The 17,809-nt window shown below is 43.3% G+C and overlaps 1 protein-coding gene across 1 annotated transcript in view; it reads left to right on the top strand.

The window, feature by feature from the left end:
- The window catches only part of LOC121272861 (mucin-1-like), a 42,028-nt gene extending 24,905 nt beyond the window's left edge, over positions 1-17,123 (top strand). Inside the window, exon 6 of the mRNA XM_041179695.1 lies at positions 14,118-17,123. Coding sequence (XP_041035629.1) covers positions 14,118-14,183 — 66 coding nt within the window. The 3' untranslated portion in view covers positions 14,184-17,123. The remainder of the gene's footprint in view (positions 1-14,117) is intronic.
- The last annotated feature ends 686 nt before the right edge of the window (positions 17,124-17,809 follow it).

A 17,809-nucleotide genomic window follows, 5' to 3' on the forward strand; every position in this document is an offset into this window, starting at 1 on the left:
TTTTCCACCCACGGTCATTGACAGGGCCCTCAACCGTGTCCGGCCCATCTCCCGCGCATCCGCCCTCACGCCTTCTCCTCCCTCCCAGAAACATGATAGGGTCCCCCTTGTCCTCACTTATCACCCCACCAGCCTCCGCATTCAAAGGATCATCCTCCGCCATTTCCGCCAACTCCAGCATGATGCCACCACCAAACACATCTTCCCTTCACCCCCCTTATCGGCATTCCGTAGGGATCGCTCCCTCCGGGACACCCTGGTCCACTCCTCCATCACCCCCTACTCCTCAACCCCCTCCTATGGCACAACTCCATGCCCACGCAAAAGATGCAACACCTGCCCCTTCACTTCCTCTCTCCTCACCGTCCAAGGACCCAAACACTCCTTTCAAGTGAAGCAGCATTTCACTTGCATTTCCCCCAACTTAGTCTACTGCATCCGTTGCTCCCAATGCGGTCTCCTCTACATTGGAGAGACCAAACGTAAACTGGGCGACCGCTTTGCAGAACACCTGCGGTCTGTCCGCAAGAATGACCCAAACCTCCCTGTCGCTTGCCATTTCAACACTCCACCCTGCTCTCTTGCCCACATGTCTGTCCTTGGCTTGCTGCATTGTTCCAGTGAAGCCCAATGCAAACTGGAGGAACAACACCTCATCTTCCGACTAGGGACTTTACAGCCTTCTGGACTGAATACTGAATTCAAGGTCATAAGCTCCCTCCCCCATCCCCACCCCCTTTCTGTTTCCCCCTTCCCTTTTTTTTTCCAATAAATTATAAAGATTTTCCTTTTCCCACCTATTTCCATTATATATAAAAAAAAACCCACTAGAGCTATACCTTGAGTGCCCTACCATCCATTCTTAATTAGCACATTCGTTTAGATAATATCACCAACTTTAATTTTAACACCTATGTGTTCTATTGTACTATTGTCGTTGACATCTTTTGATGATCTGCTTCTATCACTGCTTGTTTGTCCCTACAACCACACACCCCCACTCCCCCCTCCACCTCTTTGTCTCTCTATCTCTCCACCCCCCACACACACACCTTAAACCAGCTTATATTTCAACTCTTTCTTGGACTCGAACGCAAGTTCTGTCGAAGGGTCATGAGGACTCGAAACGTCAACTCTTTTCTTCTCCGCCGATGCTGCCAGACCTGCTGAGTTTTTCCAGATAATTCTGTTTTTGTTACAGATAAGGTACAGATAGCTCTAGTGGGGGTGGAGGAATACTAAAAGGTAGAAATAAACAATGGCTGGAAATACATTTAAAAATAATGGAAATAGATGGGAAAAGAAAAATCTATATAAATTATTGGAAAAAACAAAAATGGGGGGAACAAATGGGAAGGGGGTGGGGATGGAGGGGAGAGTTCAAGATCTAAAATTGTTGAACTCAATATTCAGTCCGGAAGGCTGTAAAGTCCCTAGTCGGAAGATGAAGTGTCATTCCTCTAGTTTGCGTTGGGTTTCACTGGAACAATGCAACAGGCCAAGGACAGACATGTGGGCAAGAGAGCAGGGTGGAGTGTTGAAATGGCAAACAACAGGGAGGTCTGGGTAATGCTTGCGGACAGACCGCAGGTGTTCTGCAAAGCGGTCACCCAGTCTGCGTTTGGTCTCTCCAATGTAGAGGAAACCGCATTGGGAGCAACGAATGCAGTAGACTAAGTTGGGGGAAATGCTGCTTCACTTGAAAGGAGTGTTTGGGCCCTTGGACAGTGAGGAGAGAGGAAGTGAAGGGGCAGGTGTTACATCTTTTGAGTGGGCATGGGGAGGTGCCATAGGAGGGGGTTGAGGAGTAGGGGGTGATGGAGGAGTGGACCAGGGTGTCCCGGAGGGAATGATCCCTACAGAATGCCAACCGGGGGGTGAAGGGAAGATATGTTTGGTGGTGGCATCATGCTGGAGTTGGCGGAAATGGCGGAGGATGAGCCTTTGAATGTGGAGGCTGGTGGGGTGATAAGTGAGGACAAGGGGGACCCTATCATGTTTCTGGGAGGGAGGAGAAGGCGTGAGGGCGGATGCGTGGGAGATGGGCCGGACAAGGTTGAGGGCCCTGTCAACTACCGTAGGTGGAAAACCTCAGTTAAGGAAGAAGGAGGACATGTCAGAGGAACTGTTTTTGAAAGTGGCATCATCAGAACAGATGCGACGGAGGCGAAGGAACCGAGAGAATGGGATGCGGGGTGTGAGGAGCTGTAGTTGAGGTAGCTGTGGGAGTCGGTAGGCTTGTAATGGATATTGGTGGACAGTCTATCACCAGAAATCGAGACAGAGAGGTCAAGGAAGGGAAGGGAAGTGTCAGAGATGGACCATGTGAAAATGATGGAGGGGTGGAGATTGGAAGCAAAATTAATAAGTTTTTCCAGGTCCCGACGAGAGCATGAAGCAGCACCGAAGTAATCATCGATGTACCGGAGAAAGAGTTGTGGAAGGGGGCCGGAGTAGGACTGCAACAAGGAATGTTCCACATACCCCATAAAGAGACAGGCATAGCTGGGGCCCATGCGGGTACCCATGGCCACACCTTTTATTTGGAGGAAGTGAGAGGAGTTAAAGGAGAAATTGTTCAGCGTGAGAACAAGTTCAGCCAGACGGAGGAGAGTAGTGGTGGATGGGGATTGTTCGAGGAAGAAGCAGAGAGCCCTCAGACCATCCTGATGGGGGATGGAGGTGTAGAGGGATTGGATGTCCATGGTACACTTGTTGTGTGTCTATGTTCTACCATTGGGGCCTGGCCAGACCTCGAGTCTGATTGTTTGCTATTCCTTAGTACTAGATTGAGTTTCAGGCTGTTCACCTGTCAGTTTTTGAGTGCAGAATTGAAGAGGACAGGAGATTTCCCCTCTGTATGCTTCCTCTCATCCCATGCATTGGAAGAACACCCATGGCTAAGTTCTCCTCTTAGGCAGTCCCTTGGAATCAAGGATGACTTGTTTCCGCTCCAGTTCAACAGATTCTGATATGGCTGAAGTCCAATGTGTGATCTGCAGACTCGGTCACATGTGGGACAGGTGGTGTTTGAATGGTTGGATAGATGGGTTGTTTGGAGGTTTTTGCTCTGATGACTCGACTTTGCCCCTGCAAGTTCCTGACTAAGTCTCTCGATGTGTTTGGTGCTTTCCCAGATGAGCCTTCTTCATTTCGATTGGTCACAAGTTAGGGATTCCCATCAATCGGCAGGGACGTTAGAGCTCTTTAGGGATGCTTTGAGGACATCTCAAAAGCATTTCTGCTGTCCTCCTGGGAGTCTCTGCAACCAAGTTCTAAGAAAAGTAGTTGTTTCAGGTGTCTGATGTCAGGCATACAAACTATATATCTCGCCCAGCGGAGCAGGCTTTGAGTGATTAGCGCTTCAATGCTGGACATGTTGGCTTGGGAGAGGACATTACTGTTGGACTGCCTTTCTTGCCACTGAATTAGGAGGATCTTGTGAAGGCACCACTGGTGGCACTTCGCCAGTGCTTTGTAAACTGTCCAAGTCTCCGAAGCATTTAGGAGCACAAAGATCTCTGCTGCCTGGTAAACCATGAACATCTTCTCAGGTTTGAGGTCCTGGTCTCAGATACTCTTTCCTTCAGTTGGCCAAAGTCTGAGCTGGTACATTGGGGGCAATGATGAATTTTGTTGTTTATGTCTGCCTTCATTGAGAGGAGGCTCTCAACTTATGGAAGAGCTTCTACATTATCCAGGATCTCGCTACTGATCTTAATCAATGGGAGGGGGTGTTTTGCTGTCGGAGTTGGTTGGAAGAGGACCTTAGTTTTCCCTGTGTTTAGTGAAAGACCCATTTTCTTAAACAAAAACAGAATTACCTGGAAAAACTCAGCAGGTCTGGCAGCATCGGCGGAGAAGAAAAGAGTTGACATTTCGAGTCCTCATGACCCTTCGACAGAACTTGAGTTCGAGTCCAAGAAAGAGTTGAAATATAAGCTGGTTTAAGGTGTGTGTGTGGGGGGCGGAGAGATAGAGAGAGAGAGAGGTGGGGGGGGGTGTGGTTGTAGGGACAAACAAGCAGTGATAGAGGCAGATCATCAAAAGATGTCACAAACAACAGAACAAAAGAACACATAGGTGTTAAAGTTGGTGATATTATCTAAACGTTCTTTTGTTGTTCTTTTGTTCTGTTGTTTGTGACATCTTTTGATGATCTGCTTCTATCACTGCTTGTTTGTCCCTACAACCACACCCCCCCTCCACTTCTCTCGCTCTCTCCTCCCCCCACCCCCCCCACCCCCCCACCACACCTTGAACCAGCTTATATTTCAACTCTTTCTTGGACTCGAACTCAAGTTCTGTCGAAGGGTCATGAGGACTCGAAATGTCAACTCTTTTCTTCTCCGCCGATGCTGCCAGACCTGCTGAGTTTTTCCAGGTAATTCTGTTTTTGTTTTGGATTTCCAGCATCCGCAGTTTTTTTTGTTTTGACCCATTTTCTTATATGCTTCAGAGAACAAGTCAACAATGACCTGGAGCTCAGTTTCTGAGTGAGCGCACATACAAGCGTAATCTGCATAATGAAGCTCTGTGACTGAGGTTGGAGTGGTTTGTTTGACCTCAGTCTTCATTGAGATAGGATTTGTGGTGGTTCTGTTGGTGAGGATTACAGTTTACATGACATCATGGAGTAGGGTGGAGGATGGTGACATATTTCTGAGGGCAGCCAAATTTGAGGAGGATGCTCAATAAGCCTTTATGGTTGACAGAGGTAGCAAAAACCATATACAATGGTTGGTGATGAACCTGGCACTTTTCTCGAATTTGCCATGCAGTGAAGATCATATCTGTGGTGCCTTTTGATGGGCGAAAACCGCTCTGCGACTCTAGAAGGAGTTCCTCGGGCCAATGGGAGGAGGATGAAGAGGATCCTTGCAATGATCTTCCCTGTGGCAGACTCTGTGGTTACCATAATTGGACTTGTCTCCCTTCTTGAATATAGTCACGAATAGTCACTGTGACTGTGACTATATTCATGGCTGAGTGAATTGCACTTAAATGTACACTCTGGTAAGCTATTGAATCACACAGTCCAAGGATGTCCCACTTTTGATCCCCCACTATACTGATCTGAAAGGTTGACCCATTGCAACTAGTCTGTACACCCTGGGATAAGGTGGGTTCTGATGTGATGCCCTCTACTTTATAATACCCAAGAATAAGGCTCAGACAGGAGAAATGGTCACATGGGTAGAATAGAGCAGCTGCCACATTTGGACCCATTATCCAGTAACAGGCAGGAAGGAAAAGTGGCAAATAAAGCATTGAGTATTGGTGCTGTAGACTCCAATAGTACCTATTAAAGCTGCTGTGTCACTGAGTAGGAACTATTACTGATATTGATGGAGGTCAGGAAACACAGGTAATGGGTTTGTGTGACTTAGTGTGAGTTAGCAATCAGGAGTTTTGATGTGTGTGGAAGATAAGAGGCCAGTCAGGAGAGTATTAGGGTAGTCTCAACTTCTATTTCTTTTCCAAAGTCTTGTCACCCCCCCCAATCTGTGTCCGCCTTCCCCACAATTCTATGCTTGAATTTGTTGATTCAGGTCTTCACCACTGCCACAGCACTGACATGGCCCTAATTAGTCACAAATGATGTCTTCTATGACTGTGAACATGCTATGTTTCCTCTTCTAATTTGCCTCAACCTGTGAAGCCTTTGATATGGTCAACCAAGCCATCGATCTCTATAGTCCACCTCCCTTGGCTCCATTCTCACCTCTCCAATCATAGCCAGAACATTTCTAGCAAAGGCTTTCTCTCCTGCTCCTCACACAGTTAGCTCTATGGTTCCACGAAAGAATATCCTTAACTCAGTCCCTACCTCATCCTCATCTACATGCTGCCCCATGGCAAATTCAGCTGCTGATATGGTTTCGGTTTCCATTTGCATATTGTTAACACCCAGCTCAACTTGTGTTGTCAAGACTGCTTGTATTAGCCATAATTTGATCCAGTTAAATTTTGCAAAGATCAAAGCTAGATTCTGCAACCTTGCCACATATTCCTACCCTCTTTCTAGCCACAGTTTGGAGTTGAACCAGACTGTTTGCAAACTTGGTGTCCTACTCGACTCCAATGTTAATTTCTAACCCCATATTCTGTGCAATACAAAGATTTCTAACTCTATAACATTACCCATCTCAGTTCATCACTGCTGAAATTCCTTCCTATCTTGTCAAACTCTATGACAACAACCCCCCATCCTAGTTCCCTCCCCCCACACACCTCTGTCCTTTTAATTCTGACATCCTATGTATCACCCTCTATGATTATTGCAGCAATGGCATCTGCATCTTCAACTGTTTAGACCAGAGACTATCTCTAACCAGATTCCCCCTCTGAAGCCTTATGCCCCGTTTATGTTCTTCTTTAAAACTCACCTCTTGGATCAAGCTTTTGGTCAGACCCCTCCTAATATCTCCTTTTTGGCTCAGTGTCCAATTTTGCCTGATTACATCTCTGAAGTATTTTCAAACATTTTTCTCAGCTAAAGCTTCTATATAAATGCAAGTTGTTGTGCACACTGGATAGGTGATTGAGGCAATGACTTCAGTATACTTGAAAAGATGAACGGTTGCTGGAAGCTTTGATTACCACAACAGTCATTTTGCAGTATGGTGGGCCTGGGAAATATCCATCATCTAGAGATCAAATGTTAACAAAAACATAAAATGCTGGAAATACTCCGCAGCTCCACTGAATGGCAGTGCCACTTTGGTACCTTTGGTACTACACCCAGCCAAGGCTTAGTGTCGTGCTAGATCCCAGGCCACAGCGGAGTTAAAATTGGGAGAATGGGGGTTGTCATGGGGTGAGGGTCACAGGGGAAGGGGGTTGGCATCAAGAGCTCTCAGCAGGTCCTCCTTCCCCATGCCAGGCTCCTCAATCAGGCACTGAGTGCCTTTGAAAGATGGTACCCCCTGGGAGCTCCCAAGCAACCCAGATAGCATTTGCTCATCTTGTCTCACCCACTATCCCCTGGGTTAATACCAGTGGCAGCAGAATGAGGCCCTTAACTGAGCATTAATTACCCGCTTAAGGGCCTCAATTGGCAGCAGGGTGGGAAAGCCATCCGTAAATCGGTATGGAGGTGGGAAGGTGGCAGGGTCCCCGTCTGCCAGTCTCCTGTCTAATTAAATGCCCCCCGCACCAAACTCACCAAGGGGGAGGGCACAAGGTTCTGCCCATTAACTCTGTTTCTCTCTCCACAGAAGCTGCCTGATCTGCTGAGTATTTCCAGCATTTCCTGTTCCAGCACCTGCAGTACTTTGCTTTTGTATTCGCATCAAATTGTTAATATGATTCTATTTTTCTCTGAGTTTTGCTTTGCTGTGTGTAACAGTTGTTATCCCTGAGAATTTCCAATGTTCAGGCTTTTAAGTAAAGCTGTGTATCGCCATGAGATTTGAGATTCAAGCTAACCCATTTCAACTGAGTTGGACAGTAAGCTGTGCACCTGTAGCTGAAACTCGATCCTGTTACTACGTCCTCTCTGATAGTGATCTGCCTGGAATGTACTGTCTGGGTTCCAGCATTATCTCAAGATCATCTGATTAACACAGAAGTCGCTTTATTCCAGTACATAGAGGTTAAATAATACTTAGTTGTGAATAATAATTTCAAGAGAATGTATCGAGCATTTTGTGTGATTACTGTCAGGAGTCCTCTGACTTAAGCAGACTTCACTGTATAGATGGGCTGGCCACTGTGGGGGAGAGTGGAATATTGGAGGACTAGGGAGCCAATCAGAAAAGCATTGGAATAGTCTGATTTTGGAGGTTAAAAAGATATGGATGACAGTTTGGACAAAAGATGGACTGAGGCAGAGTTGGAGGTAGATGGTTCCTCGATACATTCTCTTGAAATTATTGTCGTTCTTTTGCAGTAACAAGGCCCTGGAATTGGCAGCTTACTTCAGTGTCGAATAGGATGTAAACAGTGGTCAGGAAGGGGATTGCAATTGGTGATCAGGTGAAGATGATAGCTTTGGTCTTCACCTGACTCAGACTCTTGTCTTTTTTCACATACATGTGTATTCCAGTGGACTGTGATCGACAAAAGGATCCCTCGCTTATTTTCTCAGCTATTCAGTGGCTCCTTGTTGGATGGTAGAATGGGTTGAAATTGGGTGAAGACAGATGGTAGGGATGTTGCCTTATGAGAGGGGCCTCTCCCCCATCCACATCATGTAGGGCGGGGTGATGCAGCCTGGCTTGTCTCTGCACAAGCCTTTAAATGTAGTGAGCAGCTTCGTCAGATCTGCTTGCTGTCCTATACCAAGGACAAGGAGTCTAAGTTAGCTAGTCTTTCTGTGTTGGTTAGCCAGGTAGTAGCAAGGTCAATGTGGGCCTCACCCACATCTCCCTCCAATTCATCACCACTGCTACCCTCCTGCTCGAGATCGGTGGCAATTCGACAGACCGCTACTTGTTTGTCCCTTTCTTGGCTGTGATATCACTTAATCCTGTTGACATGACACAGCCTTTGCTTTTTTCCCTGATCTGGGGTCTCAGTTAGATAGTTCACTTTCCCAAGCTGCTTTGTTTCTCTGTATGGGCCACTGAAACGGGCCTGTAAGGGTTCACCTGGAATTGGTAGGAGCACTAACCACGTAGTCTCCTGACTGAAAGGTTCAGGTCTTGGCATGTCTGTCTGCTTGCTTTCTCTTAGCTGTCTGGGAGATTTCCAAGTGCTCTCGGGCCACCTTTCAGGCTCTCGTGAACCACTCCCAGAACACGGCTACGTAATCGGCTTCCAGCCCCCCCGCCTGCCCCCACTGTGCACCCCCGCCGAGGGCAAAATCCAACCCTATGTGTTTCAATCAAGTCGCCTCTTACTCTTCTAAACTGCAGTGGATACAAGCCCAACCTGTCCAACCTTTCCTCATAAGACAACCTGCCCATTCCTGGTATTAGTTCAGTAAACCTTCTCTGAACTGCTTCCAACGCTTTTACATTTTCCTTAAATAAGGAAACCAATACTGTACGCAGGATTCCAGATGTGGTCTCACCAGTGTCCTGTATAACTGAAGCATAACCCTCTCTACTTTTATATTCAATTCCCCTCACAATAAATGATAACATTCTATTAGCTTTCATAATTTCTTGCTGTATCTGCATACTAGTCTTTTGTGATTCATGCACTAGGACACCCAGATCCCTCTGCATCTGAGCTCTGAAATATCTCACCATTTATATAATATGCTTCTTTTTCATTTTTCCTGCCAAAATGGACAATTCCTTATTTTCCCACACCAAACCCCATTTGCCAGATCTTTGCCCACTCACTTAACCTATCTATATCCCTTTGCAGCCTCCTTGTGACCTTTTCACATCTAACTATCCTACCTATCTTTGTATCATCAGAAAATTTAGCACCCACGCCTTCTGTCCCTTCACCCAAATAATTTATATAAATTATAAAAAGTTGGAGACTCAGCATTGATTGCTGTGGCGCACCACTCAGTACATCTTGCCAATCTGAAAAAGACCCATTTATGCCTATTCTCTGCTTCCTGTTAGCCAGCCAATCTTCCATCCATGTCAGTATGTTACCGCCTACACCATGAACTTTTATTTTTCACAATAACCTTTGATGTGGCACCTTATCAAATGCCTTCTGGAAGTCTGAAAACAGTACATCCACTGGTTCGTCTTTATCCAAGTGTACATCACTTCTTCAAAGAACTCCAGTAAATTGGTTAACTATGATTTCCCTTTCACAAAACCATGTTGACTCTGCCTGGTTACCCTGAATTTTTCCAAGTGCCTTGCTATAATGTGTTTAATAGTTGCTTGTATCATTTTCCCTATGACAGATGTTAAGCTAACTGGTCTGTAGTTTCCTGCTTTGTGTCTCCCTTTTTGAATAAAGGAGTTACATTTGCTATTTTTCAATCTTTTGGAACCTACCCCGAATCTAGGGAGTTTTGGAAAATTAAAACCAACACATCAACTATCACCGTCGCCATTTCTTTTAAGACCCTAGGATGAAGTCCATCAGGACCCGGGCATTGGTCAGCCAATAACTCCAACAATTTTCTCAGTACCGCATCCCTGGTGATTGTAATGTTCCTGAGTTCCTCTCTCCCTTCCATTTCCTGAGTTATAGCTATTTCTGGGATGTTACTTGTACCTTCTATCATGAAGACCGATGCAAAAACCCTGTTCAATTCATCTGTCATCTCCTTATTTTCTATTATTAATTCCCCAGACTCACTTTCTATAGGACCAATGCTCAGTTTGTTAACTCTTCTTTTTAAAATATTTATAGAAATTCTTACTATCCGTCTTTATATTTCTACCTAGCTTTCTCTCGTACTCTAATTTTTCATTCCTTATCAATCTTTTGGTCATTCTTTACTGTTTTTTGTATTGTGCCCAATCACCTATCTTTGTGCAATTATATGCTTTTTCTTTAAGTTTGATGCTATCGTTAATTATTTTTAGTTAACCAAGGATGATGGGTCCCCCCTTGCAATTTTTCTTTCTCATTGGAATGTATCTGTTCTGTGTATTCTGAAATATCCCCTTAAATGTTCACCACTGCATCTGTATTGACCTGTCCCTTAACCTAATTGACCAGTTCACTTTAGCTAGCTGTGCTTTCATGCCCTCATAATTGCTTTTATCTAAGTTTAAAATACTAGTCTTGGACCCACTCTTCTCTCCCCCAGACTGAATGTAAAATGCAATCATTTTATGAACGCTGCTTTGTAGCGGCACCTTCACTATGAGATCATTAATTAATCTTACCTTGTTGCACCATTCCAGGTCTAGTATAGCCTGCTCTCTGGTTGGTGGCAGAACATGCTGTTCGAAGAAACTATCCCAACAACATTCTATGAATTCCTCATCTAGGCTACCATTGCCCATCTGAATTTCCCAGTCTATGTGCAGATTAAAATCCCTCATGATTATTGCCATACCTTCCAGACAAGCTCCCATTCCCTGACCTACTGTGTGGTTATTGTTAGGGGGCCTGTACACCACACCCAAGTGACTTCTTGCCTTCATCATTTCTCATCCCTACCCAAACTGTGTCTAGATTCAAACTGAAAAGTGGCTACTTTTCTATCTGTTGAGTTGTGCCCAATAAAAAAAACAGGGATGGGAAAAAGTAAGAGGAAATAAAATTGCTGGAAAATGCTACAGATCAGAGTTGGAGTGATATTGTTAATTGAAAAAGCCTTGGATATTAAAAACTGTGGGGATGAAACTCTCTAATCTGTTCAAACAATATCCCTGAGCATTCAAGGGCCCTGTTACACTGGTGAAAACTTTCCATTTTCCGAAAATTATCCTCGTAGTATCTTTGGAGGTACTAAGGGCCAGATTTTCATGGGGTCGGGAAGATGTGAAAGTCCCACCCCATTCCTGACAAATCCAAATGTTGCCAGCAAGGGGGAGGGAATGCCCATGATTCACACGGGCAGGAAACCTGAATTCAGCAAGGCCATTTAAACTTAGTGCTTAGTGCTGAGACCCCATTTTGGCTGTTGCAAGGGTTTTAGCCCACAGTGTGGGAGCCAAGAATTCATGGAGTAGGCATAAACGCTCTTGAATTGCAGATAAGGTCTACAAAACAGTCATGATTTGAAGTTTTTTTAAATACCCCTGCTCCTTAAACTTAGGAAAAAAGGCTGCAGCTGTCACTGAAAGTTAAAAAAATCTTCTGGACTGCTTTGATTGACAGGCCATCTGCTGCAGTTATAAAAAGACTGTAGAATCTGGTCATGCTGTTTCAACAGAGTTCTTTGCTGGCATTTCCCCAAGGACTATTATTATGTCATTATAAATGTTTGGCTGAGTTTCACAAACTACAATGATCTCAGCAGGGAGTTCTGAGTTCACAGTTTGATTGACAGTTTTAAAAGGCTATTAAAGGATTAGCTGTCTCTTATTTGGGGTCTGAATAGAAATTTGTTTTTGTAAGGAATTGAAGAGATTTTAAAGCTTTAAATGGGTTTTATGAAAGGGAGTTTTTTTGACTATCACCTATGTATGAGTGAGAGCTGTATTAGACTGTTGGAAATTTTATTTCATCTCCACATGGTTCCTAAGATCTGTCCATGGTGGACAGTGGATGAGTGTGCTCCAATGGCTGCATACACTCTGCTCTCAGGGTGGGTCCAATGTTATCCAGCGCCCCCCCAGAGTGAAAATTACATGTAACAGGGCACTTTACTGAGGTGGGTCCAGCCAGTTGGGAAATTTTCCAACTCGAGCTACCCACCTTGGTTTTGAAAAGGCCTGAGTTTCAATCTTGGCTGATTGGTCGCAATCTCATCTGAATTGAAAGGTTGTGAATTTGAGTCCCAGACCAAGCCTTGAGCACAATGTAGGCTAACACTGCAGTGCAGTACTCTTTCAGATTAAATGGTAAACTGAGCTCTTTCTCAGATCTCTCAGGTCAACATAGAAAATCCCATGACGCCATTTGATGATGATCATGGGAGTTCTCCTGTAGTCCTGTCCAAAAAATTTACATCCAGCAGCTCCTTTTTTATATATAAATTATCTAATCGATTTGTTCGGAGACCCAGGGTAATATTGAAAAAGGTAATATACCTCCTAATTTACATAATTAAGAAGACTAAAGCCTGCTTTAGCTATCAGCCTAGGATAGCCACACAAATTTAGCACAGGCCATTTCATTGCTAAATTGATCTTTGCACACATTTTATGTCTAAAAAATGGGTGCATGCATACTAATGTCTACCTCATGGTTTTTGAGGTGAGGTGCGGGCTCAGGACCCAATCCCAAACAGCTTCACTGCTTGGCCTTCCAGACGTGGTGTGAGAGTTCAGAATAGCGGCATCATAATTCAAAGGCACACTGATCAGATCAGTGTCTGTTTGTAGGCCCAAACGCTTCAATTTTTTTAAACTGAAGAACCTTCTGAGACGACACATTCTGTTGTAACAGTGCTGATTCTGCTCCTGTTACTCCTTTCAAATATATATTTTTTTTTAAATAGAAAACATTCCTTTTTTCCATGGTCATTTTTGGAATCATCTTTCCGATGGGTGTACCAGATTGTGTATGAAATGGGGGACCAGTGAAATTCAGTGCTACTTCAAGGCAGATCCCACTAATTGGAGACAGGAGTAGGGATACTTAATGACCTCTCGTGGAAAATCTCTTCTGAAGTGAGAAGGGAAGCTGTGGAAAAGAAGTCTCCCTCCGGCCTGCAAATCAGTCTAAAGTATCAAAGTGCTTCTCCATGGAAACTGCTAATTATACTTCAACTGGCCTTGCAGCTTGTTGCTCGGTTACCAGGCTAAAACCTGATCCCACTGGGTTGCTCTAGATAAATAGGAGGATCCAGCGGAGGCTTGTTATAAATGAGTGAAGCTTAATCTTCATGTTGTATGTCACACTAATCTCCAATTTTAATTTCTCTCAGGCTGAAAGCTGCCTCTCACTCTTCCAGTATCCCTATCATGTATTATTAAATGCAGTTGCTCCCAGGTTGGCATACCAATTTTAAAAGAAAAATAACACTGGATTGAACATGATCCACTCTGTGTGTGAAAGTGAAAATGGCCAGTTTTGTATTCGGACTTGCTGCAAGTCGGGAACAGCTCATTTCTCCGCCCTCGTGGCTGTTTCATAACTTCAGTTGCGATTGGCAAGTGTACAGGTGTTCTCTCTTCAGGTGAATGTAGCAAAGGAAGAGAGAAATAAACCTAAAAAATAGGTTATGTTGAGGTTAGTAATCTCATCCAGGGAAGCAACTGGGAACTTACCATGCTTTCCATAGTGGAAAGGCGGGAAAAATGAGTCCGGTGTTCTCTTAGATGCTGCTCTTGAAATCTGAAAAATGGGCGTTTGTTTGGAATCTGAGGACAAGATTATCGTTAGCTGCGCTGCCTCTGGAATCTGAATATCCCACCGAAACGATTTATTGAGGCTCATCAAGAATGGAGTCTTGGGTGAAGGAACAGAGGAAGTGGACCCAAAATTAGTTGGGGGTGGGGGGAGCTGTTGAAGGAGTTTTGGTGTAATTTTCTACTCTATTTAGATTGCCTGCAGAAAAAGGTTAATGTTGAAAATGAGGTTTGTTGTGCACTAATAACTTGTGATTTGTTTTGTTACTCTTTTAGGTGTCCGGAAATGGCACAAACGTGTACTCGTATACCAATCATGCTGTAGAGTCGGACAACTTGTGAACAAATCAGACGGGAGATTTCATGTGGAAAGCTGCCTCCAATTCATACTGACAGTGGGGCGGTTATGAAACTTAATTTTAAACCTATTCTGTCATTTTAAGATATTTTCAAGTAAACGTTTTTTTTCAGGGAAAATGTTGGATCTCCTCCACTGCCAATATTGACTGCAAGAACCACGAAATAAATGAGGGGACATGTGGTGAACTTTACTGCACAATTACAACTAAACGTCCAATATGTTTTTAGGGTATAGGTCTATTTTATGAGCTTGGGTGGGATATGATGGAAAGGCCTTTAGCATTGCACACAATATGGTCAAATGAGAAGTGGAAGGGCAACTTACTTCGATTGGTAAGAATATTCAAAGTCTCGAACTGCATTGTTCAGGAATTAGTATGGGGAAGGAGAAAGAATGATCCTGTGGGTTGTGGTGTGGCACAGGAATCACTGAGATCCATGTGGATTGCAGCATAGAACAAGAATTGCTGGGCTCTGTTTGGGATTCATTGTAGTTCAGAATTTGTTGGGATCTGTGTGGGCTGTGGTGTTGTACAGTTCCCTTACCGGTAGGACCATTTATTTTCCAATCGTATAATCATTGTTGAAATTCTACATTTTTACTGGTTTAATGAAGTTTAATTTGAGAAAAGCATATGCACAAATTGACCGTGAGCATACTGTTTTCAGGATGAGGTAGATTCTGAAGGTTTGGATTGGTGACACAGGATGAAAGGCAGCAACAGTTGCCAAACTGACTACAACTTTTCTACTGAGTCTGAAGTTGTGATCTTGCATCAATTACTCACCTGTATGGTACTAATAGATTAATGCTAATATGCTGCTCATTATTGTCAGTGTAACTAATTCTACTGCACAGGGCAATTTTCAGAAATTAACATTGGTGTGGATTAAAATCTAGGTGTATAATTACCATCCCTTAGAAACCGCTCAAGGTTTCAAAAGAATCTATTGTGGCTGCAGCATAACCTAAAATTCCATCTATGCACTCTTTGTGCTGCTGCAGTAAGAGGTACAGCATTCAAAAACCTTTCAAGTCTCTTGAATTTTGATTTGGAGTTAACTTCTGATTTAGCATCAACCCCACATGCAAAGTTCATGGGCAGATTATTTTTCCTGTTACCCAAATGTACAGGAAAGAATGATTCTTTTCATATCTACGTTCTGCTTATCTTATGAGTTATTTACAACTTAACAAACTATATGTAAGTATACAAACAAATATTTATAGTCTAATTTTCATATAGACAGTAATTTCCATGACATGGAGGAGAATCCCTCTGTCCCATTGGGTGGAATTTTCCAGCCCCGCCCACTGCCGGGATTGGCACTTCAAGCCGAGAGTCAATGGACTTTTGGTTGGGCCACCAAATCTCCCATGGCGGGTTCCCACTATGGCAGGGCTGGAAAATCCCAGCCCTTGTCTCTGCCCCTTCATCATTTGTGAGACTCCTTCAACCTCCGTTTGAACAAAGCTGTGTCTGAAAATGCTACTGGGTGGGATGCTATCTGGTAATCTTTCCTCCTTTGTCTCCACCAACAGTACCCAATAAATGGTTTATTTGGAGGCATGCAAACAAATCTAAAGCTATTAGCTTAGAAAAATTAACCTCTCCACTGACTGCTTTCTCTCGCTCTTTCTCTCTCCTTATGCTCTCATTGCATGTCCTCTGTGTCCTTTAATTCCAAGTTGGACACTTTCTGTGTACTTTTCCTTACTCATACCCCTTCAATACTGAGTCACAGTCGCTGTGGATACAACTTTGGTAACAAAGCTTACACTCTCAGTTTTGCTGTTGCAATTACTCACAACTATTGCATGGTGTAAGCTTTCTTCAAGGAAACTGGGGTGAAGAGGTGTGAGATAGAGCACCAAACCCAAATATTGAATGCCAGGTGCCAAATTTTGAGTATTTGTGTAAATTTGAAGCTTTATTGCTGCCTCAAGGATGAGTCATTGAGCTCCGGATTGACTGAAGTTTTCTCCACAGAGCCTTCTGTGGTCTGTAAAACCAGCTGCATGATGGAACTTTCACCGTTTGATAGGGAATTGTAGTTTCACATATGAGTATGCGCATGCATAAGATGCCTGTTCTCCAATTTTTAAACATAGCTTTAAATCTTCGGTCACTTTTTCTGTCTGCGCTGTATATATGTGAGAGGTTAGGGTTCTACATGAGGATGTGAGGAGGGTGTTTTCTGGTATAGTAGCCTTCATGCTCTGAGGGATCAGAAGATTTCTGGGTTTACTCAATGACCCGAGAACAATCTCTCTGCTGGAAATATGTGCTGCAAGGGCAAATCTGACCGAGAATGAGTATGTAAGTAAATGTGGCTCTCTATTAAGTTTAACAGATTTGTTTTCCAATGCATTGATCAATATTTGATTCAGCTGGAGAGCAGTTGTAGAGGTAGCTGAGGATTAAATAATTGTTCTAGATTGGTTATGCCAGAGGAAAAATTGATTACTTTTCGCATCTTCTGCCAACAGGTTGACTCAGGAATTGCAGAAGTATGTTCTCTAATGTCTTGGTCATTATTTATCCCTCAACCAAAGTCACTAAATTATCTCCTATTATCTTTAGCAACATTCACAAAATCTTCAATCAGAAGGGATATTGATTTTTAGACTCCTAAAGCTTCTAGCTTAAGGCCCTGGAAGCTATGTAATGTATTTGGGTGTAGTAAAGCAAGGCAGATTTATCTAAACCAGGTCGTGAAGCTGCTGGTTAAGAACAAAGCTTGATCAGAGAGACTTAAGATGTTGTCACTGAGCCCTTTCATAAAGGGACAGTGTTAACAATGTGACTGCAGGGCTGGAATATAAACTGCAATTAAGTTCTTGTTTGAAATCTTTGCTTTTTTGTAATCATGAAACCATTGTGCTGTAATCTGAAACCTATTTATTATACTTCCACTGCGGCTGTGTGTGTGTGTGTGTGTGTGTGTGTGTGTGTGTGTGTGTGTGTGTGTGTGTGTGTGTGTGTGTGTGTGTGTGTGTGATATATATATAAAACACTTGCTCTCACCCTCTACTTTAAGTAACTTGATTCATTACTAATTATATTTATAACAGGTTGAATAAAACACCTATTTGAAGATTGCAGCATATATATGTTATATGCATGTTATTTTTTTGTATTAAAATTTTTCTAACAGTAATATTGGTCCTAACTTTCACACTACTTTAAGATTTTTGGAAAATTGTCAAATTGATAATGCAGAGAAGATTGCAAAATGTCAGTAGGATCTGTATCTGAAAATAAAGGGAAAAATTATTTTTAAGTGACATTTTTTTGTCTGGTTGCTAATTGGTCCCACAGCCGCTTTTCTGTACTGCACTATAATTGTTTAGGGCTTATTTGCCTGGCTCTCCTCAGTTATGGTTCTGAAATGTCCCTGTTCTGCTCTCATTTGACAGAAAAAATAAAAAGGTAGAAAGAACTTTTCAAAACCTCAAAATATCCCAAAGCTTTAAACAGCCATTGAAGTATTTTTCAAGCATGGTCACTGTTGTAATGCAGGGAAATGCAGTCACTAATTTGTGCACAATAAGCTAAGCTCCCACAAACATCAATGAGAAATTATCAGAAAATCTCATCTGTTGA

The sequence above is a fragment of the Carcharodon carcharias genome, chromosome 36 (genome assembly GCF_017639515.1).
Source record: "Carcharodon carcharias isolate sCarCar2 chromosome 36, sCarCar2.pri, whole genome shotgun sequence".
In the NCBI taxonomy this organism is placed as follows: domain Eukaryota; kingdom Metazoa; phylum Chordata; class Chondrichthyes; order Lamniformes; family Lamnidae; genus Carcharodon; species Carcharodon carcharias.